At 45.4% G+C, this 27,509-nt stretch overlaps 1 protein-coding gene across 10 annotated transcripts in view; it reads left to right on the top strand.

Annotated features, from left to right (window-relative positions):
- Positions 1-27,509, top strand: part of ATXN2 (ataxin 2) — a 381,295-nt gene that overhangs the window by 145,109 nt on the left and 208,677 nt on the right. For 8 of the 10 annotated variants that reach the window (XM_063964383.1, XM_063964384.1, XM_063964381.1 and 5 more), the window contains exons 3-4: positions 1,285-1,344; positions 19,444-19,515. The exons of 1 other annotated variant lie outside the window; for it this stretch is intronic. In XM_063964383.1, coding sequence (XP_063820453.1) covers positions 1,285-1,344; positions 19,444-19,515 — 132 coding nt within the window. The remainder of the gene's footprint in view (positions 1-1,284; positions 1,345-19,443; positions 19,516-27,509) is intronic. One more of the 10 variants, XM_063964386.1, reaches the window with a different exon arrangement.

Here is a 27,509-nt window from a genome sequence, read left to right as displayed (position 1 = left end):
TATCACTTCTCCAAGCTTAGTACATCTGCACCTTCAAATGTTTTAATACTAAACCAAATGAGCTTGGCCGTTTTTAGTGTGTTTGAGCAGTTGGCCGATTATTATCCAGTGTATGGCCAGTGTAAGCAGCATTAGTGAAATAGAGTAAGTGATCTTGCAAATTCTAAACAATTAATACGTTTTGAGTTTTTTTTACATGTATGCAATCAACACACTTTTACAAATGAAAGCATTTGTATTCTATGACAAAATACCTTTTAATGGACATGTGTTTTTCAGCTACATGTGAAAGTACAGATTTTGTCTATATGGTAGCATGACAGGGGTGTTTCCTGACCTGTCTTAAGCAGAAGTTCTGCTCTTAGTAGTGTCTTACTTTAGCTTAAGAATGAAGTAACTGCTAATATGGTCAATTTATGTATGTCTCCCTACAAATGGTTGTAATCCTATTTCAAATGAGTCTTTGCAAAATCCTTAACTTGAATTTGCTCCTTAAATGAAAAAAGTGGTTGTAGCAGGGTGGGGGAGTACAGTTCTTGTGTTGCTCCTTCTGCATCACTTGCTAATGGCACGGCTATATTTTTCCCACCTCTTCCTTTTCTGTCAGGTAAGTGGCCATAGGCAGGGTTCTTTTCTTTGCCTTGTGATCTGAAATATCCAGTTGTAACAGAGCCATGAAAATAAATAAATCTGTATGGTCACAGAAACACATGAACACAGTAGACCCACTACATCTTTCTTTATGTCCACAAAAAAGTGAAATAAGAGAAAATGAGGCCTTTATTAATGTATATAGTCTTGTTTTTGTTTCCCCCCAGTGAATTTATGTGCAGAGTATGACTGAAATGTAACAGAAGGTGTAATTCAATTGTTTAGCACACCAGCAGCCGCTAGATGGCGCCCAACACAGCAATGCAATTACTGATCCATTTGGGCGCAATCAGCTAACAGAGCCTGAATTTTAGCTCAAAACCCCTTGAGGGTGGCGAGTTGAAATGAGCGAAAAAGTTGACAGTTTGGGCGCCCAAATGGCATTTTTTTGCATTGGTCCCATCACTTTTGTTGGGTTTAGCCCAATTGAATATCGACCCCCTTCTCATCTCGCATCACTTTAGACGGGAGATCAAGCACAATAAACAGTTGAATTCCACCCTATGTATCCTCAAAACCGCAAAATAAGACATACATTTATAGCAATGTAGATGTTTCCATCTTTCTCCAGAGCATGTTATAAGAAACTGTTCATCAAAATAAAATCTTTAATATCAAACTCTTTATTCTTAGATTTCTTTTGATGGAATCTATGCAAACATGAGAATGGTCCACATTCTTACTTCAGTTGTTGTAAGTTCTGATTTTTACTTGTGTGTATGTTGTCTTTTGTTCTGCAGCTGTGTATGTGGTTACATACAGTGTATCTGGAAAGTATTCACAGCGCTTCACTTTTTCCACATTTTGTTATGTTCCATCCTTATTCCAAAATGGAATAAATTCATTTTTTCCATAAAAATTCTGCACACAATACCTCATAATGACAACGTGAAAAGATTATTTTTTTTGTGATTTTTTTTTTTTTTGCAAATGTATTAAAAATAAAAAACTAAGAAATTTCATGTACATGAGTATTCACAGCCTTTGCCATGAAGTTCAAAATTGAGCTCAAGTGCATTCTGTTTCCACTGATCATCCTTGAGATGTTCCTACAGCTTAATTGGAGTCCACCTGTGGTAAATTCAGTTGACTGGACATGATTTGGAAAGGCACCCACCTGTCTATATAAGGTCCCACACTTGACAGTGCATGTCTGAGCACAAACCAGGCATGAAGTCAAAGGAATTGTTTGTAGACCTCCGAGACAGGATTGTCTCGAGGCACAAATCTGGTGAAGGGTACAGAAAAATATGTGCTGCTTTGAAAGTCACAGTGATCACAGTGGCCTCCATCCATAAATGGAAGACGTTCGGAACCACCAGGACTCTTCCTAGAGCTGACCGTCTGTCTAAACTGTGCTATCGGGGGAGAAGTGCCCTAGTGAGGGAGGTGACCAAGAACCCAATGGTCGTTCTTTCAGAGCTACAGCATTCCTCTGTGGAGAGGAGAACCTTCCAGAAGGACAGTCATCTCTGCAGCAATCCACCAATCAGGCCTATGTGGTAGATAGGCCAGACGGAAGCCAATCCTTAGTAAAAATCACATGGCAGCCCACCTGGAGTTTGCCAAAATGCACCTGAAGGACTCTCGGGCCATGAGAAACACAATTCTCTGGTCTGATGAGACACAGATTGAACTCTTTGGCATGAATGCCAGGCATCATGTTTAGAGGAAACTAGGCACCGCTCATCACCAGGCCAATACCATCCCTACAGTGAAGCATGGTGGTGGCAGCATCATGCTTTGGGGATGTTTTTCTGCGGCAGGAACAGGGAAACTGGTCCGGATAGATGGAAAGATGAATGCAGCAATGTACAGAGAGATCCTGGATGAAAACCTGCTCCAGAATGCTCTTGACCTCAGACTGGGGCGACGGTTTATCTTTCAGCGGGACAACGACCCTAAGCACACAGCCAAGATATCAAAGGAGGGGCTTCAGAACAACTGTGAATGTCCTTGAGTGGCCTAGCCAGAGCCCAGACTTGATTCTGATTGAACATCCTCTGGAGAGATCTGAAAATGGCTGTGCACCGACGCTTCCCATCCGACCTGATTGCAGCACCTCTCAAGCTCCAAGAGGAATGGGCGAAACTGGCCAAAGATAGGTGTGCCAAGCTTGTGGCATCATATTCAAAAAGACTTGAAGCTGTAATTGCTGCCAAAGGTGCATCAACAAAGTATTGAGCAAAGGCTGTGAATACTTATGTACATGTGATTTCTTCGTTTTTTATTTTTTAATAAATTAGCAAAAATCTCAAACTTTTTTCACATCGTCATGGGGTATTGTGTGTAGAATCTTGAGGGAAAAATGAATTTATTCTATTCTCAAATAAGGCTGTAACATATATTTTTAGCCATATGAAATATAAAAAAGATAGGTGAATAAAAAGTTAGAGATAGTGAAATTATTTAATAGATTTTAATTTCACTATCTCTAACTTTTTAATTTTAATTTCACTATCTCTAACTTTATTTTCACTAACTTTTTTTATATTTCATATGGCTAAAAATTTATTTTAATGACACTAATAAAAGTTATATATTAATTTATGGTTTATTTGAATCTCTGTGCACCCTATAAAAAGGCCTCTTTCTCTGTGTGTTTGTACTGTAGTCTCCCAGGCCAGGGGTAGCACTCCCGGACGAGAATAAGGTGTGTTGTTCACACAAAAATCAGTCATAAGGGAAGGAGACTAACTATCTGGAAAAATCTTAGCTGGTGCTGGAATATTTTTTGCTTTATACAAAGGCTGTAACATAACAATGTGGAAAAAGTGAATCGCTGTGAAAACTTTTCCGTATGCACTGTAGCTTTCCTCCACCTATAGTAAGATGTCATATTTCTCTTAGTGCCAGCGATTTAAAGGTAACGGTGGATTTCACTTTGTGTGCACACCAGATTAGAATGTATGGCTTCTACTTGAAATTTGCCATACCATATACAGTGCCTTACTAAAGTATTCACCCCCCTTGGCTTTTTATCTATTTTGTTACATTACAACCTGTAATTGAATCTTTTTATTCTGCATTTTGTGATGGATATGTACAAAATAGTCTAAGTTGTTGAAGTGAAATGAGAATTTATATAAAAATGTGTATAAATAAAAAATTGATAATTGGCATGTGCATATGTATTCATCTCCTTTGCTATTAAGCCCCTCAAAAGTTCTCGTGCAACCAATTACCTTCAGAAGTCACATAATTAGTAAAATGAAGTCCACCTGTGTGTGCAATCTAAGTGTCACATGATTGTCAGTATAAAAACACCTTTTTCTGAAATGCCCCAGAGGCTGCAACACCACTAAGCAAGAAGCATCACACCATGAAGACCAAGGAGCTCTCCAAACAAGTCAGGGACAAAATTGTTGAGAAGTACAAGTCAGGGTTGGGTTATAAAAAATAAAATAAAAAAATAAATAATAAAATATCTAAATCTTTGATCCCCCGGAGCACCATCAAATCCATCATCTTCAAATGGAAAAAACATGGTACCACAACAAACCTGCCAAGAGTGGGCCGGCCACCAAAACTCAAGACTGGGTAAGGAGGGCATTAATCAGAGAGGCAGCACAGAGACCAAAGGTAACCCTGAAGGAGCTGCAGAGTTCCGCAGCAGAGACTGGTGTATCTGTGCATGTGACCACAATAAGCCGTACTCTCCATAGAGCTGGGCTTTATGGAAGAGTGGTCAGAAAAAAAGCCATTACTTGGTGTTAAAAATAAGAAGGCACGTTTTGAGTTTGCCAACAGGCATGTGGACGATTCTCCAAATGTATGGAGGAAGGTGCTCTGGTCAGGTGAGACTAAATTTTAACTTTTCGGCCCCCAAGGAAAATGCTATGTCTAGCGCAAACCCAACACATCCCATCACCACAGGAACACCATACCCCCAGTGAAACGTGGTGGCAGCATCATGCTGTGGGGATGTTTTTTAGCAGCAGGGATTGGGGAAATGTTTCGAGTCGAGGGAAAGATGGATGGTGCTAAACACAGGGATATTTTTGGGCAAAACCTGTTTGTCTGCCTGTGATCTGAGACTGGGACAGAGGTTCACCTTCCAGCAGGACAATGAACCGAAGCATACTGCTAAAGCAACACGCGAGTGGTTTAAGGGGAAATATTTAAATATGTTGCAATGGCCTAGTCAAGGCCTAGATCTCAATCCAGTTGAGAATCTGTAGTCAGACTTGAAGATTGCTGTTCACAAGCGGAAACCATCCAACGTGAAGGAGCTGGCGCAGTTTTGCCTAGAGGAATGGGCAAAAATCCCAGTGGCAAGCTCATAGAGACTTATCCAAAGCGACTTGCAGCTGTAATTGCCTCAAAAGGTGGCTCTACAAAGTACTGACTTTAGGGCGGTGAATAGTTATGCACGCTGAAGTTTTCTGTTATTTTGTCCTATTTGTTGTTTTGCTTCACAATAAAATAAATAAATAAAAAATCTTCAAAGTTGTAGGCATGTTCTGTGAATGAAATGATGCAAACCTTCAAACAATCCATTTTACTTCCAGGTTGTGAGGCAACAAAACATGAAAAACACAAAGGGGAGTGAATACTTTAGCAAGGCACTGTATATGTTCTATTTTGCCAACTACTTGTGTAAGGAGTAGAAGAAAAATGTAGGGGCTGATTTCAGTTGTTTTGGGCGTCTAAAAATCCAGTTTAAAGTGGACTTTTTAGATGCCCAAACAACTCTTATTTCAATTGTGTTTGGGTGTCCATGGACATGTTGCGCCAAAACACACTGGGTTCAGCTGTCTAAACTCCCTGCTTTGGGCTTCGTTCAATCAAATCTGGGGTCTCACAGGCTCTTTTAAGGAGCGAGAGAAGCTGCATGCACTGTATACATGTATCTTGTGCTGCTCCCTAACCAGCTTACTTTTTGTCAATGGTTCGCTCACAGTAGTAAGAGGAGAGAACACTATGGAGGTAATTCACCACAGGCTATTAGTCCTGTTCAGTTTATATCCTGTGCCTAACATGAAGTAAGGGCATTGGCTCCGGGTTAAGTGCAGTGAGCTCTGCAGTTATCGCCTGCAGTATGCGTGGAGAGTGCACGTAGTGCAGATTTATGTTCGCACCCATGTGAGTTGTAAACAAATACATATTTAGAGAGGAATTGCCCGCAGTAAAATACAGCGATATTTTTTATTTCTCTAACGTCCTAAGTGGATGCTGGGGACTCCGTAAGGACCATGGGGAATAGCGGCTCCGCAGGAGACTGGGCACATCTAAAGAAAGCTTTAGGACTATCTGGTGTGCACTGGCTCCTCCCCCTATGACCCTCCTCCAAGCCTCAGTTAGATCTCTGTGCCCGAACGAGAAGGGTGCACACTAGGGGCTCTCCTGAGCTTCTTAGTGAAAGTTTTAGGTTTTTTATTTTCAGTGAGACCTGCTGGCAACAGGCTCACTGCATCGAGGGACTAAGGGGAGAAGAAGCGAACTCAACTGCGTGCAGAGTGGATTGGGCTTCTTAGGCTACTGGACATTTGCTCCAGAGGGACGATCACAGGCCCAGCTTGGATGGGTCCCAGAGCCGCGCCGCCGGCCCCCTTACAGAGCCAGAAGGCAGAAGAGGTCCGGAAAATCGGCGGCAGAAGACGTCCTGTCTTCAACAAGGTAGCGCACAGCACTGCAGCTGTGTGCCATTGCTCTCAGCACACTTCACACTCCGGTCACTGAGGGTGCAGGGCGCTGGGGGGGGGGGGGCGCCCTGAGACGCAATAAAAACACCTTGGATGGCAAAAAAATGCATCACATATAGCTCCTGGGCTATATGGATGCATTTAACCCCTGCCAGAATACATAGAAAAACGGGTGATAGGCTCCGCCCCCTTATCGGCGGCCTTATCTCCTCAGCACACTGGCGCCATTTTCCCTCACAGCTCCGTTGGAGGGAAGCTCCCTGGCTCTCCCCTGCAGTCACTACACTACAGAAAGGGTTAAAAAAAGAGAGGGGGGCACTAATTAGGCGCAGTATTAACTATACAGCAGCTATAAGGGGAAAAACACTTATATAAGGTTATCCCTGTATATATATATATTTATATATATATATATATATATATATATATATATATATATATATATATAGCGCTCTGGTGTGTGCTGGCAAACTCTCCCTCTGTCTCCCCAAAGGGCTAGTGGGGTCCTGTCCTCTATCAGAGCATTCCCTGTGTGTGTGCTGTATGTCGGTACTTTTGTGTCGACATGTATGAGGAGAAAAATTATGTGGAGACGGAGCAGGTTGCCTGTAATAGTGATGTCACCCCCTAGGGGGTCGACACCTGAGTGGATGAACTGTTGGAAGAAATTACGTGACAGTGTCAGCTCTGTATAAAAGACAGTGGTTGACATGAGACAGCCGGCTACTCAGCTTGTGCCTGTCCAGACGTCTCATAGGCCGTCAGGGGCTCTAAAGCGCCCGTTACCTCAGATGGCAGATATAGACGCCGACACGGATACTGACTCCAGTATCGACGGTGAAGAGACAAATGTGACTTCCAGTAGGGCCACACGTTACATGATTGAGGCAATGAAAAATGTTTTACACATTTCTGATAATACGAGTACCACCAAAAAGGGGTATTATGTTCGGTGAGGAAAAACTACCTGTAGTTTTCCTGAATCTGAGAAAATAAATGAGGTGTGTGATGATGCGTGGTTTTCCCCCGATAACAACTGATAATTTCTGAAATGTTATTGGCATTATATCCTTTCCCGCCAGAGGTTAGGGTGCGTTGGGAAACACCCCCTAGGGTGGATAAAGCGCTCACACGCTTGTAAGGGCTCTACCCTCTCCTGAGATGGCTGCCCTTAAGAATCCTGCTGATAGAAAGCAGGAGGGTATCCTAAAATGTATTTACACACATACTGGTGTTATACTGCGACCAGCAATCGCCTCAGCCTGGATGTGCAGTGCTGGGTTGGCGTGGTCGGATTCCCTGACTGAAAATATTGATACCCTAGATAGGGACAGTATATTTTTGCCTATAGAGCATTTAAAAGATGCATTTCTATATATGCGTGATGCACAGCGGAATATTTGCCGACTGGCATCAAGTCTAAGTGCGTTGTCCATTTCTACCAGTAGAGGGTTATGGACACGTCAGTGGTCAGGTGATGCGTATTCCAAACGGCATTTGGAAGTATTGCCTTATTAAGGGGAGGAGTTATTTGGGGTCGGTCTTTCAGACCTGGTGGCCACGGCAACAGCTGGGAAATCCACGTTTGTACCCCAGGTCGCCTCTCAACATGAGAAGACACCGTATTATCAGGCGCAGTCTTTTCGTGGACAAGCGGGCAAAAGGTTCCTCATTTCTGCCCCGTGACAGAGGGAGAGGAAAAAGGCTGCAGAAATCAGCCAGTTCCCAGGAACAGAAACCCTCTCCCGCCTCTGCCAAGCCCTCAGTATACGCTGGGGCTTTACAAGCAGAATCAGGCACGGTGGGGGGCCCGTCTCAATGAATTTCAGCGCGCAGTGGGCTCACTCGCAAGTAGACCCCTGGATCCTTCAGGTGATATCTCAGGGGTACAAATTAGAATTCGAGACGTCTCCCCCTCGCCGTTTCCTAAAGTCGGCTTTACCGATGTCTCCTTCTGACAGGGAGACAGTTTTGGAAGCCATTCACAAGCTGTATTCCCAGCAGGTGATAATCAAGATACCCCTCCTGCAACAGGGAACGGGGTATTATTCCACACTGTTGTGGTACCGAAGCCGGACGGCTCGGTGAGACCGATTCTAAATCTAAAATCTTTGAACACTTACATACAGAGGTTCAAATTCAAGATTGAGTCACTCAGAGCAGTGATTGCGAACCTGGAAGAAGGGGACTACATGATGTCTCGGGACATCAAGGATGCTTACCTTCATGTCAAAATTTACCCTTCTCACCAAGGGTACCTCAGGTTTATGGTACAGAACTGTCACTATCAGTTCAGACGCTGCCGTATGGATGGTCCACGGCACCCCGGGTCTTTACCAAGGTAATGGCCGAAATGATGATATTCCTTCGAAGGAAGGGAATTTTAGTTATCCCTTACTTGGACAATTCCCTGATAAGGGTAAGATCCAGGGAACAGTTGGAGGTCGGTGTAGCACTATCTCAGGTAGTGTTGCGGCAGCACGATTGGATTCTCAATATTCCAAAATCGCAGCTGGTTCCGACGACTTGTCTTCTGTTCCTAGGGATGATCCTGGACACAGTCCAGAAAAAGGTGTTTCTCCCGGAGGAGAAAGCCAGGGAGTTATCCGAGCTAGTCAGGAACCTCCTAAAACCGAGCCAAGTCTCAGTGCATCAATGCACAAGGGTTCTGGGTAAAATGGTGGCTTCCTACGAAGCAATCCCATTCGGCAGATTCCACGCAAGAACTTTCCAGTGGGACCTGCTGGACAAATGGTCCGGGTCGCATCTTCAGATGCATCAGCGGATAACCCTGTCACCAAGGACAAGGGTGTCCCTCCTGTGGTGGTTGCAGAGTGCTCATTTTCTAGAGGGCCGCAGATTCGGCATTCAGGACTGGGTCCTGGTGACCACGGATGCCAGCCTGCGAGGCTGGGGAGCAGTCACACAGGGAAGGAATATCCAGGGCTTATGGTCAAGCCTGGAGACATCACTTCACATAAATATCCTGAAGCTAAGGGACATTTACAATGCTCTAAGCTTAGCAAGACCTCTGCTTCAAGGTCAGCCGGTGTTGATCCAGTCGGACAACATCACGGCAGTCACCCACGTAAACAGACAGGGTGGCACAAGAACCAGGAGGGCAATGGCAGAAGCTGCAAGGATTCTTCGCTGGGCGGAAAATCATGTGATAGCACTGTCGGCAGTATTCATTCCGGGAGTGGACAACTGGGAAGCAGACTTCCTCAGCACGACCTCCACCCGGGAGAGTGGGGACTTCATCCAGAAGTCTTCCACATGATTAAAAACTCGACAGGTATTGCGCCAGGTCCAGGGACCCTCAGGCAATAGCTGTAGACGCTCTGGTAACACCGTGGGTGTACCAGTCAGGTTATGTGTTCCCTCCTCTGCCTCTCATACCCAAGGTACTGAGATTGATAAGATGGAGAGGAGTAAGCACTATATTCGTGGCTCCGGATTGGCCAAGAAGGACTTGGTAACCGGAACTTCAAGAGATGCTCACGGAGGATCCGTGGCCTCTACCTCTAAGAAGGGACCTGCTCCAGCAAGGACCCTGTCTGTTCCAAGACTTACCGCGGCTGCGTTTGACGGCATGGCGGTTGAACGCCGGATCCTGAAGGAAAAAAGGCATTCCGGATGAAGTCATCCCTATCCTGAACAAAGCCAGGAAGGATGTAACCGCAAAAACATTATCACCGCAATTGGCGAAAATATGTTGCGTGGTGCGAGGCCAGTAAAGCCCGACGGAGGAAATTCAACTGGGTCGATTCCTACATTTCCTGCAAACAGGAGTGTCTATGGGCCTGAAATTGGGGTCCATTAAGGTTCAAATTTCGGCCCTGTCAATTTTCTTCCAAAAAGAACTAGCTTCAGTCCCTGAAGTTCAGACGTTTGTAAAAGGGGTACTGCATATACAGCCTCCTTTTGTGCCTCCAGTGGCACTTTGGCATCTCAATGTAGTTTTGGGTTCCAAAAGTCACATTGGTTTGAACCACTTAAATCTGTGGAGTTAAAATATCTCACATGAAAGTGGTCATGCTGTTGGCCCTGGCCTGGGCCAGGCGCGTGTCAGAATTGGCGGCTTTATCCTGAAAAAGCCCTTATCTGATTTTCCATTCGGACAGGGCGGAATTGAGGACTCGTCCTCAGTTTTCTCCCTAAGGTGGTTTCAGCGTTTCACCTGAACCAACCTATTTGTGGTGCCTGCGGCTACTAGGGACTTGGAGGACTCCAAGTTGCTAGACGTTGTCAGGGCCCTGAAAATATATGTTTCCAGGACGGCTGGAGTCAGGAAATCTGACTCGCTGTTTATCCTGTATGCACCCAACAAGCTGGGTGCTACTGCTTCTAAGCAGACTATTGCTCGTTGGATTTGTAGTACAATTCAGCTTGCACATTCTGTGGCAGGCCTGCCACAGCCAAAAATCTGTAAATGCCCACTCCACAAGGAAGGTGGGCTCATCTTGGGCGGCTGCCCGAGGGGTCTCGGCTTTACAACTTTGCCGAGCAGCTACTTGGTCAGGAGCAAATACGTTTGTAAAATTCTACAAAATTGATATCCTGGCTGAGGAGGACCTGGAGTTCTCTCATTTGGTGCTGCAGTCATCCGCACTCTCCCGCCCGTTTGGGAGCTTTGGTATAATCCCCATGGTCCTTACGGAGTCCCCAGCATCCACTTAGGACGTTGGAGAAAATAAGAATTTACTTACCGATAATTCTATTTCTCATAGTCCGTAGTGGATGCTGGGCGCCCATCCCAAGTGCGGATTGTCTGCAATACTGGTACATAGTTATTGTTACCAAAAAATCGGGTTATTGCTGTAGTGAGCCATCTTTTCTAGAGGCTCCTCTGTTATCATGCTGTTAACTGGGTTCAGATCACAAGTTGTACGGTGTGATTGGTGTGGCTGGTATGAGTCTTACCCGGGATTCAAAATCCTTCCTTATTGTGTACGCTCGTCCGGGCACAGTATCCTAACTGAGGCTTGGAGGAGGGTCATAGGGGGAGGAGCCAGTGCACACCAGATAGTCCTAAAGCTTTCTTTAGATGTGCCCAGTCTCCTGCGGAGCCGCTATTCCCCATGGTCCTTACGGAGTCCCCAGCATCCACTACGGACTATGAGAAATAGAATTATCGGTAAGTAAATTCTTATTTTATATATTGTTTTTTTCCGGGTAATTCAATTGGAGCCTGTTTTTATTCCCTGAAAAATAACTTGTTTTCAAGCGAAAGCTCATAAGACATGTTCACGGACCTAAGTGGTTTTCACTGCCACAATCGATAAAGTAGGACATTTATAGTACCAGCATCAAACTGCATTCGTTGTGAATTGGAAAGTACAGAGGGATCAGTTACTGTGGGCAGTTGTATTCCCCAGGTGCTTACCATGGCTAGTAATTGAATTGCTCCAGGCTCTTACCCCAGGAACTGAAATCCTGCAGCAAGTCTGGCGGCAATTTGAATTCCTCCCTATGATTTGAGACCATACCAGTAGTCACTGGTACCCAAGCAGATAAAATGGGGTCTCGGTGCAAATATAGCCATTTGATTCATATTCATTCCCTGAACTTTTATAAGCTGCATTTTTAAGCTGTCCCAGCACCAAACACACCATCACTGTTTAAGCATGCAAAATGACAACATCCTTCTATTAATTTTTATTTTGTGTTGTGTGTATGCATATAGTTATGCTTTCAGGCATGCAGCACTAATCTGGAGTTAAGATAGGTACACACTTTGATGACCTGGTCATCTCGCAGCGGAGTGATACGATGTAACACTTTATCATGCCCACTGCGCAATCTGCTGTACGATGATGTACTAAATGGTTAATATTGAACTACATTGCACTGAGCATCATCCCATCTTATATGCAGCACATTAGATGGGTAGATGAATTGTGTGTACACACTACACAATGGTCGTGCAGAGTGGTCACAGGTACCATGATTGCATGACAAGTCATGTGTTGCTAGCTCCTGCAGCTGACCGTTACTTACAGATCTTATGACCTTAGTTCGCAGCACTGATTGTGACAAGGGGCAGACCAAGGTTTACTCTTTAGGGGCCAGATGTACTAAGCCTTGGAGAGTGATAAAGTACCAACCAACTCCTAACTGTCATTTTTTTTTTTTTTTCAAACCCAGCCTGTGACATGGCAGTTAGAAGCTGGATTGGCTGGTACTTTATCACAGTGAAATGTGTCATTTTTCAAGGCTTAGTACTTCTTCCTCCTTGTTGACTAGAGGTTCAGCATTACAAGCCAAAAGCTTTTATCGGGTGCCACCATTATTGTAATATATTTACAAAAATAATGGGAGGGTTTTACAAATGTCTCTTCCCTGTCCTCCCATATTTTTTTTTAATTTTTTTTTTCTTAAAGCATTCTTGCAGAAGTTGATAATCTGTAGTCTGGAATTAAAGCTGTGCTTCAGAAATTTGTACTGTTAGTCTGAGCAGGCTGAACTGTGGTGGGGTTCACTCATCAAGAGCCCAAGGCACTGCTGGGTATGCAGGTCATGAGTTTGGTTCTCTGGTTTGGAGAGGGTCTAGCGCACTTAAAAGGTCTCTGTGTGGAAAATATGTGATGGGTGATTCTCCAGAAAGTGAACATAAAGTCCTGTGCATCACACGCTTTTACATTTATTTATTTTTTCACTATTAAACTGGTCTTTTAAGAAATTGTTGTTATATGAAAACTTAATTGCTAGGTAGCAATGCCTTACCCTATAACTTAAGACCCACTAAAATCTTGGTGTTTTGTAGAAGTATGTAGTTTGAATTTGTGTAGCTGTCCTGTGCATCATGGAGAATTGCCCTGGAGCAGAAGGATCAGCCGCATGTGTAGTAGGAGTGGAACGCACCCTGCATGTGCCACTTCAGACGACAGCGTGGCATTGTTGCCTATGGCTGGCTTAGACTAATATTCTGGGGAGGAATAGTTGAGTGCAGTACTATTGAATCATGTGCTATGAGAAAACAAAGACTGGGTAACTTGCTGGATGGAGATCAGAATGTCAAATTTGTAGCCTAAGAAAGCTGGACTGTACAGATCAAGTTCAATGCTAGATGTCTGGAAAAGGTTGTTTTTGTAGAGAAGTGCATCAATCTGACATTCTGGTCTCCATTTCTCTGACGTCCTAGTGGATGCTGGGAACTCCGTAAGGACCATGGGGAATAGCGGCTCCGCAGGAGACAGGGCACATCTAAAGAAAGCTTTAGGATCACCTGGTGTGCACTGGCTCCTCCCCCTATGACCCTCCTCCAAGCCTCAGTTAGATTTTCTGTGCCCGACGAGAAGGGTGCACACTAGGGGCTCTCCTGAGCTCTTTGTGAAAGTTTTAGTTTAGGTTTATTATTTTCAGTGAGACCTGCTGGCAACAGGCTCACTGCATCGAGGGACTAAGGGGAGAAGAAGCGAACTCACCTGCGTGCAGAGTGGATTGGGCTTCTTAGGCTACTGGACATTAGCTCCAGAGGGACGATCACAGGTTCAGCCTGGATGGGTCACCGGAGCCGCGCCGCCGGCCCCCTTACAGAGCCAGAAGAGCGAAGAGGTCCGGAAAAATCGGCGGCAGAAGACTTTCCTGTCTTCAGATAAAGGTAGGCGCACAGCACCGCAGCTGTGCGCCATTGCTCTCAGCACACTTCACACTCCGGTCACTGAGGGTGCAGGGCGCTGGGGGGGCAGCGCCCTGAGACGCAATAAATCGATAGAAAACCTTTTATGGCTAAAATAAATGCATCACATATAACTCCTGGGCTATATGGATGCATTTAACCCCTGCCGAAACATACAAGAAAACGGATGATAGGCTCCGCCCCTTTCTCGGCGTCCTTATCTCCTCAGCACACTGGCGCCATTTTCCCTCACAGCTCAGTTGGAGGGAAGCTCCCTGGCTCTCCCCTGCAGTCACTACACTACAGAAAGGGGTTAAAAAAGAGAGGGGGGCACAAATTAGGCGCAGTATAAACAATACAGCAGCTATAAAGGGAAAAACACTTATATAAGGTTATCCCTGTATATATATATAGCGCTCTGGTGTGTGCTGGCAAACTCTCCCTCTGTCTCCCCAAAGGGCTAGTGGGGTCCTGTCCTCTATCAGAGCATTCCCTGTGTGTGTGCTGTGTGTCGGTACGTTTGTGTCGACATGTATGAGGAGAAAAATGATGAGGAGACGGAGTAGAGTGTCTGTAATAGTGTTGTCACCCCCTGGGGGGTCGACACCTGAGTGGATGTACTGTTGAAATTGCGTGACAGTGTCAGCTTTGTATAAAAGACAGTGGTTGACATGAGACAGCCGGCTACTCAGCTTGTGCATGTCCAGACGTCTCATACAGGGGCTCTAAAGCGCCCGTTACCTCAGATACAGACGCCGACACGGATACTGACTCCTGTGTCGACGGTGAAGAGACAACCGTGATTTCCAATAGGGCCACACATTGCATGATTGAGGCAATGGAAAAAGTTTACACTCTTCTGATAATATAAATACCACCAAAAAAAGGGGTATTATGTTTGGTGAGGAAAAACTTCCTGTAGTTTTCCTGAATCTGAGAAATAAAATGAGGTGTGTGATGATGCGTGGGTTTCCCCCCATTAACAATTGATAATTTCTAAAAAGTTATTGGCAGTATACCTTTTCCCGCCAGAGGTTAGGGTGCGTTGGGAAACACCCCCTAGGGGGGATAAGGCGCTCACACGCTTGTAAGAACAAGGGCTCTACCCTCTCTGGAGATGGCCGCCCTTAGGGATCCTGCTGATAGAAAGCAGGAGGGTATCCTAAAATGTATTTACACACATACTGGTGTTATACTGCGACCAGCAATCGCCTCAGCCTGGATGTGCAGTGCTGGGTTGGCGTGGTCGGATTCCCTGACTGGAAATTTGATATCCTAGATAAGGACAGTATATTATTGCCTATAGAGCAATTAAAAGATGCATTTCTATATATGCATGATGCACAGCGGAATATTTGCCGACTGGCATCAAGTATAAGTGCGTTGTCCAATTATACCAGTAAAGTGGTCAGGTGATGCGGATTCCAAACGGCACTTGGAAGTATTGCCTTAAAAAAAAAAGGGGATGTACCCCAGGTCGCCTCTCAAAATAAGACGCCGTATTATCAGGCGCAGTCCTGGTTGGCAAGTGGACAAAAGGGTTCCTCTTTTCTGCTCGTGACAGAGGGAGAGGAAAATGGCTGCAGAGATCAGCCAGTTCCCAGGAACAGAAACCCTTTTCCGCCTCTGCCAAGCTCTCAGTATGACGCTAGGGCTTTACAAGTTAAGGCACGGTGGGGGCCCGTTCTCAATGAATTTCAGTGCGCAGTGGGCTCACTCGCAAGTAGACCCCTGGATCCTTCAGGTAATATTTCAGGGGTACAAATTGGAATTCGAGACGTATTCCCCTCGCCGTTTCCAAAAGTCTGTTTTACAGACGTCTCCCGCTGACAGGGAGGCAGTTTTGGAAGCCATTCACAAGCTGTATTCCCAGCAGGTGATAATTAAGGTACCCCTCCTGCAACAGGGAACGGGGTATTATTCCACACTATTGTGGTACCGAAGCCAGACGGCTCGGTGAGACCGATTTTAAAATCTAAAATCTAAAATCTTTGAACACTTACATACAGAGGTTCAAATTCAAAATTGAGTCACTCAGAGCAGTGATTGCAAACCTGGAAGAAGGGGACTACATGATGTCTCGGGACATCAAGGATGCTTACCTTCATGTCAAAATTTACCCTTCTCACCAAGGGTATCTCAGGTTATGGTACAGAACTGTCACTATCAGTTCAGACGCTGCCGTAGGGATGGTCCACGGCACCCCGGGTCTTTACTGAAGTAATGACCGTAATGATGATATTCCTTCGAAGGAAGGGAATTTTAGTTATCCTTTACTTGTACGATTCCCTGATAAGGGTGAGATCCAGGGAACAGTTGGAGATCGGTGTAGCACTACCTCAGGTAGTGTTGCGGCAGCACGATTGGATTCTCAATATTCCAAAATCGCAGCTGGTTCCGACGACTTGTCTTCTGTTCCTAGGGATGATCCTGGACACAGTCCAGAAAGAAGGTGTTTCTCCCGGAGGAGAAAGCCAGGGAGTTATCCGAGCTAGTCAGGAACCTCCTAAAACCGAACCAAGTCTCAGTGCATCAATGCACAAGGGTTCTGGGTAAAAATGGTGGCTTCCTACGAAGCAATCCCATTCGGCAGATTCCACGCAAGACTTTCCAGTGGAACCTACTGGACAAATGGTCCGGGTCGCATCTTCAGATGCTTCAGCGGATAACCCTGTCACCAGGGACAAGGGTATCCCTCCTGTGGTGGTTGCAGAGTGCTCATCTTCTAGAGGGCCGCAGATTCGGCATGCGGGACTGGGTCCTGGTGGCCACGGATGCCAGCCTGCGAGGCTGGGGAGCAGTCACACAGGGAAGGAATATCCAGGGCTTATGGTCAAGCCTGGAGACATCACTTCACATAAATGTCCTGAAGCTAAGGGCCATTTTCAATGCTCTAAGCTTAGCAAGACCTCTGCTTCAAGGTCAGCCGGTGTTGATCCAGTCGGACAACATTACGGCAGTCACCCACGTAAACAGACAGGGTGCCACAAGAAGCAGGAGGGCAATGGCAGAAGCTGCAAGGATTCTTCGCGCGGCGAAAAACCATGTGATAGCACTGTCAGCAGTTTTCATTCCGGGAGTGGACAACTGGGAAGCAGTTTTCCTCAGCACGACCTCCACCCGGGAGAGTAAGGACTTCACCCAGAAGTCTTCCACATGATTATAAACCGTTGGGAAAAACTCGACAGGTATTGCGCCACGTCAAGGGACCCTCAGGCAATAGCTGTAGATGCTCTGGTAACACCGTGGGTGTACCAATCAGTGTATGGGTTCCCTCCTCTGCCTCTCATACCCAAGGTACTGAGATTGATAAGATGGAGAGGAGTAAGCACTATATTAGTGGCTCCGGATTGGCCAAGAAGGAATTGGTAACCGGAACTTCAAGAGATGCTCACGGAGGATCCGTAGCCTCTACCTCTAAGAAGGGACCTGCTCCAGCAAGGACCTTGTCTGTTCCAAGACTTACCGCGGCTGCGTTGACGGCATGGCGGTTGAACGCCGGATCCTGAAGGAAAAAGGCATTCCGGATGAAGTCATCCCTATCCTGATCAAAGCCAGGAAGGATGTAACCGCAAAACATTATCACCGCATTTGGCGAAAATATGTTGCGTGGTGCGAGGCCAGTAAGGCTCGACGGAGGAAATTCAACTGGGTCGATTCCTACATTTCCTGCAAACAGGAGTATCTATGGGCCTGAAATTGGGGTCCATTAAGGTTCAAATTTCGGCTCTGTCAATTTTCTTCCAAAAAAGAACTAGCTTCAGTCCCTGAAGTTCAGACATTTGTTAAAGGGGTACTGCATATACAGCCTCCTTTTGTGCCTTTAGTGGCACTTTTGGGATCTCCAGGTGGTTTTTGGGTTCCAAAAGTCACATTGGTTTGACACACTTAAATCTGTGGAGTTAAAATATCTCACAGAAAAAGTGGTCATGCTGTTGGCTCTGGCCTGGGCCAGGCGCGTGTCAGAATTGGTGGCTTTATCCTGTAAAAGCCCTTATCTGATTTTCCATTCGGACAGGGCGGAATTGAGGACTCGTCCTCCGTTTCTCCCTAAGGTGGTTTCAGCGTTCACCTGAACCAAACCTATTGTGGTGCCTGCGGCTACTAGGGACTTGGTGGACTCCAAGTTGCTAGACGTTGTCAGGACCCGGAAAATATATGTTTCCAGGACGGCTGGAGTCAGGAAATCTGACTCGCTGTTTATCCTCTATGCACCCAACTAGCTGGGTGCTCCTGCTTCTAAGCAGACTATTGCTCGTTGGATTTGTAGTACAATTCAACTTGCACATTCTGTGGCAGGCCTGCCACAGCCAAAAATCTGTAAATGCCCACTCCACAAGGAAGGTGGGCTCATCTTGGGCAGCTGCCCGAGGGGTCTCGGCTTTACAACTTTGCCGAGCAGTTACTTGGTCAGGAGCAAATACGTTTGTAAAATTCTACAAATTTGATACCCTGGCTGAGGAGGACCGGGAGTTCTCTCATTGGGGGCTGCAGAGTCATCCGCACTCTCCCGCCCGTTTGGGAGCTTTGGTATAATCCCCATGGTCCTTACGGAGTTCCCAGCATCCACTAGGACGTCAGAGAAAATAAGAATTTACTTACCGATAATTCTATTTCTCGTAGTCCGTAGTGGATGCTGGGCGCCCATCCCAAGTGCGGATTGTCTGCAATACTGGTACATAATTATTGTTACCAAAAAATTCGGGTTATTGTTGTAGTGAGCCATCTTTTCGAGAGGCTTCTCTATTATCATGCTGTTAACTGGGTTCAGATCACAAGTTGTACAGTGTGATTGGTGTGGCTGGTATGAGTCTTACCCGGGATTCAAAATCCTTCCTTATTGTGTACGCTCGTCCGGGCACAGTATCCTAACTGAGGCTTGGAGGAGGGTCATAGGGGGAGGAGCCAGTGCACACCAGGTGATCCTAAAGCTTTCTTTAGATGTGCCCTGTCTCCTGCGGAGCCGCTATTCCCCATGGTCCTTACGGAGTTCCCAGCATCCACTACGGACTACGAGAAATAGAATTATCGGTAAGTAAATTCTTATTTTTGAACAGGCATTATACCTAGGAACGATTTGTTACTTTTGAACCTGACCTATATGTTTTGCTGCTTCTGCATGAGCTTGTGTGTATTCCCCTTTCCTCATTGGTGTGCTTTGATAGGCTACTGAAAGAATTCTATTCATGTTGGGACCATACCTAAGCATATGAAAATAATCTCTGTAATGTTTCTGACCATGGTTACCTTAACACATTGTCAAAGAGCAGAACCAAAATGTTTGTTGGTAATTGTGATTATATTGTTTAATTCCATGTGGTGGAACCAAGGGTATGTAGAGCTGGTATGACCCGTTCATTCTGTGGGACTTGTATGTGTATTTGGGAGATTGTGACTTGTACGAATTTCTTCCCACTCTCTCCCTTTAGATGAATGTGTTTCATTTTAGTCATCCCTGGTATGATGGTAGTTTCAGGTCCCAGTCAGTGGGCTTATGTATAGTAAATCTTTATCTTCTCCTTTTAGGGTTCAAAATGTGAAGTAAATGTGAAAAATGGTAGTGTTTATGAAGGCGTTTTTAAAACCTATAGTCCTAAGGTAAGTGATGACCTGACATGGCACTACATGTCTTTGTGAGTGGATGGGTTGTTTTGTTTGTGCAGCTGATTTAATGGATTTCCTTTTTATAAAATAAGAGTAAGTCTCTAATCTTATTTCCCAGTGTTGAGATTTTTAGTTGAATGACTTTTTTGTTATGGATGGATGATAGAATGTATTGTAGATTTAGTGAGGCATGCTTTTACATCAAGTAAACAATTTTAGGAAACATTCATGTGTATGCCGCAAAGGTGAAAGATAAAAATTGTCAGGGTATCGCATTCAACCAGCCCTCAGCATCCACCCCCCTCCACTGAAACTGCCCTCACAACAATAACCACTTTGCTGCCAAATCCAACAGTTTCTGCTCATTCATCTTGACATCTCTGCTTCTATTGACACTGTGGACCACTTCCTTGGTCTGCTTGATACTGCCCTCTCCTGTCTGTCCTTTGACTGCTCTTTCTCTGACGTCCTAGTGGATGCTGGGAACTCCGTAAGGACCATGGGGAATAGACGGGCTCCGCAGGAGACTGGGCACTCTAAATGAAAGATTAGGTACTATCTGGTGTGCACTGGCTCCTCCCTCTATGCCCCTCCTCCAGACCTCAGTTAGAATCTGTGCCCGGCCAGAGCTGGGTGCTCCTAGTGGGCTCTCCTGAGCTTGCTAGAAAGAAAGTATTTGTTAGGTTTTTTATTTTCAGTGAGATCTGCTGGCAACAGACTCGCTGCTACGTGGGACTGAGGGGAGAGAAGCAAACCTACCTGCTTGCAGCTAGCTTGTGCTTCTTAGGCTACTGGACACCATTAGCTCCAGAGGGTTCGAACACAGGGCCTGACCTCGATCGTCCGTTCCCGGAGCCGCGCCGCCGTCCCCCTTGCAGAGCCAGAAGACGGAAGAGAAGCGATGAAATCGGCGGCAGAAGACTCCTGTCTTCATTAAGGTAGCGCACAGCACCGCAGCTGTGCGCCATTGCTCCCACAGCACGCCACACACTCCGGTCACTTTAGGGTGCAGGGCGCTGGGGGGGGGGGGGGGGGGCGCCCTGGGCAGCAATAAAAATACCTTTGGCATAAAAATACACATAATACAGTCTGTGACTGTATATGTGTAAAACCCCCGCCATTTTTAGTCAGAAACAGGACAGAAGCCCGCCGCTGAGGGGGCGGGGCCTTCTTCCTCAGCACACCAGCGCCATTTTCTCTTCACAGCTCCGCTGGAAGGAAGCTCCCCAGGCTCTCCCCTGCAGTATCCTGGTACACAAAGGGTGAAAAGAGAGGGGGGGGGGACACATAAATTTAGGCGCAAAAATTGTGTATACAGCAGCTACTGGGTAAACACTGATTTGTAGTGTAATCCCTGGGTTATATAGCGCTGGGGTGTGTTCTGGCATACTCTCTCTCTGTCTCTCCAAAGGGCCTTGTGGGGGAACTGTCTTCAAATAGAGCATCCCCTGTGTGTGTGGTGTGTCGGTGTGTGGTGTGTCGACATGTCTGAGGTAAAAGGCTCCTCTAAGGAGGTGATAGAGCGGATATGTATGTGAGAGGGTTTCTCCGTCGACAACGCTGACACCGGTTTGGATATGTGTAAGTGCTAAGGTGAATTTATTGCACAAATGGTTAGGGAACAGACAGGAAATCTACCCAATAAACCTCTCCTCACTCAAAAGAGTGGGTGTACCACGCGCTTGATAGGGCTGGTTCTCCTAAGCAGCTGTAAAACCTTGGACAGTCACTCCAAACTATACACAAAACACAATAGTACTAAAAGTACTCATACAGCGCTAAAAATAAATCTATGCAGACAGGTGGAAAGGATCAATCAACAATTTAATAAAAAATAAAAAATAGGTATAATAATGTCTAGATGACAATTAATAAGCACCAATGCACATAGAGAACAGTTAAAAGGCCATGGCTCGTTTAAAAAGACAAATGGAATCGGCAACAGGACAGGAATTTTCTAATATCCAGTGGTTGGTGGACCTCAATTTTCCTTTAACCATAAAAGATGTACGTCTCTCCACAAATAGTTACCAATCCTGGAGGTACAAATGCAGGCTTCCCTGATGATATCTCAGCAAATGAAGATATAAGCACATCAGTTGAAGGGAAATGGGTTAGTCCTCCATTAGCAGTAGGATGGTTGTGGAGGAATGGTTCCAAGCTTCTTTAAAGGTCCACCGTCCAAATGATCCTGGATGATATGTGTCCCAGTGTCCAGCAAGTAGGTCCTTACGCGTTTCGCTGTCTTCAGGGGGCAGCTTTATCAAAGGTAAGTGCTCTCTGTAAAAATCATCCCTTATATAGGGCATAAATTGGTTAATCCACATCACCTGTCTGCAGTACCAATTACATATAAATTTATTCAAAATATGATTTAAAAACCTAATTCTAATAAAGGAGGCAAACCTATTATTAACCCTTATTTTTAATATTAAAAACGAGTGTTTATAACAATATTTCAATGTGTAATACCATATATTCTAAACTGAATATCTGTACCATACAATCAAGGAGGATAGTGATATTGATTAAATATTATAAATGGTATTGATATAGGAATAAAATATGACCATCAGGTTCAGTATTATCCATTTATTCAGTGTTCTATATCTGTGAAAATTTATTAATTATGGAATTGTGATGAATTTAATCTTATTAATCGAAACTGTATATTACAAGACTACGTTTATAAATTATGATGACCACATTAGGATTCGATAAATATGTGGTAAATAGTAGTCAATTGAAACATTATTTATCTTGATCTAGGGAATCAACTCTCTGGTGATATTCCTTTTATCCACTGCGTGTGTGCACTATAAGTATAGTCAAACATAGTAACGATGATGACAGCTGGATAGAACATTATGTATAGATAAGATGAAATGACCAATAAGAATGAGTTTTTGCAGAGTCGCATGTCCAATGAATACGGCCGCAAGTTAACCAATCGATTGACTACGGAGCATGTGACCGAGTCACGTGATCGCGGCTTCAGGTCGGGTGCCCTTAGTCTATTCATTGTGGAGTGAAAGGGCCGCGATTGGTCCACTACGAGTCACGTGACCATGATGGTCATAACTGTCTATTCAGCGCTGATTGGTAGTTTGGGTCATGTGATGTATGACACCGGTCCCATGTGATCGGAACGCTGAGAGTGGGTAATCCTGAGTCACATGGCCACCAGGGTTCTAATTGTCTATTATAGTCCGATTGGCAGTGCGGGTAACGTGATGTATGACAGCTATCTCACGTGACCGCACAATGTGCAGTCACTAGAGCACAAATAGAAATGAGGACAGTGAAGTCCAGTGGATTGTTATATATATCTATCCTCCTTGATTGTATGGTACAGATATTCAGTTTAGAATAAATGGTATTGCACATTGAAATATTGTTATAAACACTCGTTTTTAATATTAAAAATAAGGGTTAATAATAGGTTTGCCTCCTTTATTAGAATTAGGTTTTTAAATTATATTTTGAATAAATGTATATGTAATTGGTACTGCAGACAGGTGATCTGGATTAACCAATTTATGCCCTATATAAGGGATGATTTTTACAGAGAGCACTTACCTTTGATAAAGCTGTCCCCTGAAGACAGCGAAATGCGTAAGGACCTACTTGCTGGACACTGGGACACATATCATCCAGGATCATTTGGACGGTGGACCTTTAAAGAAGCTTGGAACCATTCCTCCACAACCATCCTACTGCTAATGGAGGACTAACCCATTTCCCTTCAACTGATGTGCTTATATCTTCATTTGCTGAGATATCATCAGGGAAGCCTGCATTTGTACCTCCAGGATTGGTAACTATTTGTGGAGAGACGTACATCTTTTATGGTTAAAGGAAAATTGAGGTCCACCAACCACTGGATATTAGAAAATTCCTGTCCAGTTGCTGATTCCATTTGGCTTTTTAAACGAGCCATGGCCTTTTAACTGTTCTCTATGTGCATTGGTGCTTATTAATTGTCATCTAGACATTATTATACCTATTTTTTATTTTTCATTTTTTATTAAATTGTTGATTGATCCTTTCCACCTGTCTGCATAGATTTATTTTTAGCGCTGTATGAGTACTTTTAGTACTACTGTGTTTTAGGAAATCTACCCATGTCTGTCCCTATGTGTCAGAGACCTTCAGAGTCTCACAATGCTCACTATCCAAAATAACAAACACTGGTATCGACACAGAGTTTAACTCCACTGTCGACTACGATAATGCAAAGTTACAGCCAAGATGGCTAGAAGGTATTCAATATATGATATTGAAATAAAAGATGATTTGCATATCACTGACTCATCTGTCCCTGACACGAGAGTACACATGTTTAAGGGGAAGAATGCTGAGATAAATTTCCCTCCTCTCATGAGGAAAAAGAGCGGGAATCTCCAGACAAGAGACGGCAGCTTCCCACAAGAGAATTCTCAGGCTGTATCCTTTCCCCACTAGGGCCAGGATGTGTTGAGAATCTTCCCCTAGGGTGTCCTGTTTGCACAGACGGTAGCACTTGCTATTCTCAGGGATCCTGCAGATAGCGTGCACATTCTAGTATACTACCCAGACCGGCGTTTGTGTCGGCATGGGTTTATAGCGCTGTGGCAGCGTGGACAGGTACCTTATCAGCAGAGATTGAGACCCTAGTAAATATATTAAAGATGCTGTCTTAAGTGATAGATATATAGTTATAAAGCATGCCCAAAGAGACATGAGTATACTGGGTCCTAGAGTCAAAGCTATGTCGATCTCTGCTTGACGTGTCCTGTAGAATATGCATTGGACAGATGATGCTGACTTAAGAGGCATATGGAAGGCTGAGGATTGTGTGGAGAAGGGTTCTCGGGCCTGGTCTCCACAGCTATAGCTGGTAATTCTGCTAGTTTGCCTTTATTTCTCTATCGTCCTAAGTGGATGCTGGGGTTCCTGAAAGGACCATGGGGAATAGCGGCTCCGCAGGAGACAGGGCACAAAAAAGTAAAGCTTTACTAGGTCAGGTGGTGTGCACTGGCTCCTCCCCCTATGACCCTCCTCCAGACTCCAGTTAGATTTTGTGCCCGAACGAGAAGGGTGCAATCTAGGTGGCTCTCCTAAAGAGCTGCTTAGAGAAAGTTTAGTTTAGGTTTTTTTCTTTACAGTGAGTCCTGCTGGCAACAGGATCACTGCAACGTGGGACTTAGGGGGAAAGTAGTAAACTCACCTGCATGCAGAGTGGATTTGCTGCTTGGCTACTGGACACCATTAGCTCCAGAGGGATCGAACACAGGCCCAGCCGTGGAGTCCGGTCCCGGAGCCGCGCCGCCGACCCCCTTGCAGATGCTGAAGCGTGAAGAGGTCCGGAAACCGGCGGCTGAAGACTCCTCAGTCTTCATAAGGTAGCGCACAGCACTGCAGCTGTGCGCCATTTTCCTCTCAGCACACTTCACTGGGCAGTCACTGAGGGTGCAGAGCGCTGGGGGGGGGCGCTCTGAGAGGCAAATATAAACCTTATACAAGGCTAAAAATACCTCACATATAGCCCATAGGGGCTATATGGAGATATTTAACCCCTGCCTGACTGGAAAAATAGCGGGAGAAGAACCCGCCGAAAAAGGGGCGGGGCCTATCTCCTCAGCACACGGCGCCATTTTCTGTCACAGCTCCGCTGGTCAGAACGGCTCCCAGGTCTCTCCCCTGCACTGCACTACAGAAACAGGGTAAAACAGAGAGGGGGGGCACATTAATGGCTATATATATATATATTAAAGCAGCTATAAGGGAGCACTTAATATAAGGATATCCCTTGTATATATAGCGCTTTGTGGTGTGTGCTGGCAGACTCTCCCTCTGTCTCCCCAAAAGGGCTAGTGGGTCCTGTCTTCATTAGAGCATTCCCTGTGAGTTTGCGGTGTGTGTCGGTACGTGGTGTCGACATGTATGAGGACGATATTGGTGTGGAGGCGGAGCAATTGCCAAATATGCAGATGTCACCCCCCAGGGGGTCGACACCAGAATGGATGCCTTTATTTGTGGAATTACGTGATGGTTTATCTTCCCTTAAACAGTCAGTTGAGGACATGAGGCGGCCGGACAATCAATTAATGCCTGTCCAGGCGCCTCAAACACCGTCAGGGGCTGTAAAACGCCCTTTGCCTCAGTCGGTCGACACAGACCCAGACACGGGCACTGATTCCAGTGACGACGGTAGAAATTCAAACGTATTTTCCAGTAGGGCCACACGTTATATGATTTTGGCAATGAAGGAGACGTTACATTTAGCTGATACTACAGATACCGTAAAACAGGGTATTATGTATGGTGTGAAAAAAAAACTACAAACAGTTTTTCCTGAATCAGAAGAATTAAATGACGTGTGTGATGAAGCGTGGGTTGCTCCTGATAAAAAGTTGATAATTTCAAAAAAGTTATTGGCATTATACCCTTTCCCGCCAGAGGTTAGGGCGCGCTGGGAAACACCCCCTAAGGTGGACAAGGCGCTCACACGCTTATCCAAACAAGTGGCGTTACCCTCTCCTGAGACGGCCGCACTTAAGGATCCATCAGATAGAAAGATGGAAGTTATTCAAAAGAATATATACACACATGCAGGTGTTATACTACGACCAGCTATAGCAACTGCCTGGATGTGCAGTGCTGGAGTAGTTTGGTCAGAATCCCTGATTGAAAATATTGATACCCTAGATAGGGACAATGTTTTACTGTCGTTAGAACAAATAAAGGATGCATTTATCTATATGCGTGATGCACAGAGGGATATTTGCACACTGGCATCTCGGGTGAGTGCTATGTCCATTTCAGCCAGAAGAGCCTTATGGACACGACAGTGGACAGGCGATGCGGATTCAAAACGTCACATGGAGGTTTTGCCGTATAAAGGGGAGGAGTTATTTGGAGTTGGTCTATCAGACTTGGTGGCCACGGCTACTGCCGGGAAATCCACTTTTTTACCTCAAGTCACTCCCCAACAGAGAAAGGCACCGACCTTTCAACCGCAGCCTTTTCGCTCCTACAAAAATAAGAGAGCAAAGGGCTTGTCGTACCTGCCACGAGGCAGAGGAAGAGGGAAGAGACACCAACAGGCAGCTCCTTCCCAGGAACAGAAGCCCTCCCCGGCTCCTGCAAAAACCTCAGCATGACGCTGGGGCCTCTCAAGCGGACTCGGGGACAGTGGGGGGCCGTCTCAAAAATTACAGCGCGCAGTGGGCTCACTCGCAGGTAGACCCCTGGATCCTGCAGATAATATCTCAGGGGTACAGGTTGGAATTAGAGACGGATCCTCCTCATCGTTTCCTGAAGTCTGCCTTACCAACCGTCTCTTCCGAAAGGGAGAGGGTGTTGGAAGCCATTCACAAGCTGTACGCTCAGCAGGTGATAGTCAAAGTACCCCTATTACAACAAGGAAAGGGGTATTATTCCACTCTATTTGTGGTACCGAAGCCGGATGGCTCGGTAAGGCCTATTCTAAATCTGAAGTCCTTGAACCTCTACATAAAAAAGTTCAAGTTCAAGATGGAGTCACTCAGAGCAGTGATAGCGAACCTGGAAGAAGGGGACTTTATGGTATCCTTGGACATCAAGGATGCGTATCTACACGTTCCGATTTACCCCGCACACCAGGGGTACCTCAGGTTCATTGTTCAAAACTGTCACTATCAGTTTCAGACGCTGCCGTTCGGATTGTCCACGGCGCCTCGGGTCTTTACCAAGGTAATGGCCGAGATGATGATTCTTCTTCGAAGAAAAGGCGTATTAGTTATCCCATACTTGGACGATCTCCTAATAAGGGCAAGGTCCAGAGAACAGCTGGAGACAGCTTTAGCACTATCTCAAGAGGTGCTAAGACAACACGGGTGGATTCTGAATATTCCAAAATCCCATTTAATCCCGACAACTCGTCTGCTGTTCCTAGGAATGATTCTGGACACGGTTCAGAAAAAGGTTTTCCTTCCAGAGGAAAAAGCCAAGGAGTTATCCGATCT

This window comes from Pseudophryne corroboree, chromosome 1 (assembly GCF_028390025.1).
Source record: "Pseudophryne corroboree isolate aPseCor3 chromosome 1, aPseCor3.hap2, whole genome shotgun sequence".
NCBI lineage: Eukaryota > Metazoa > Chordata > Amphibia > Anura > Myobatrachidae > Pseudophryne > Pseudophryne corroboree.
Note: the sequence above shows the minus strand (reverse complement) of the source record. Positions and strands in the feature narration are given on the sequence as shown.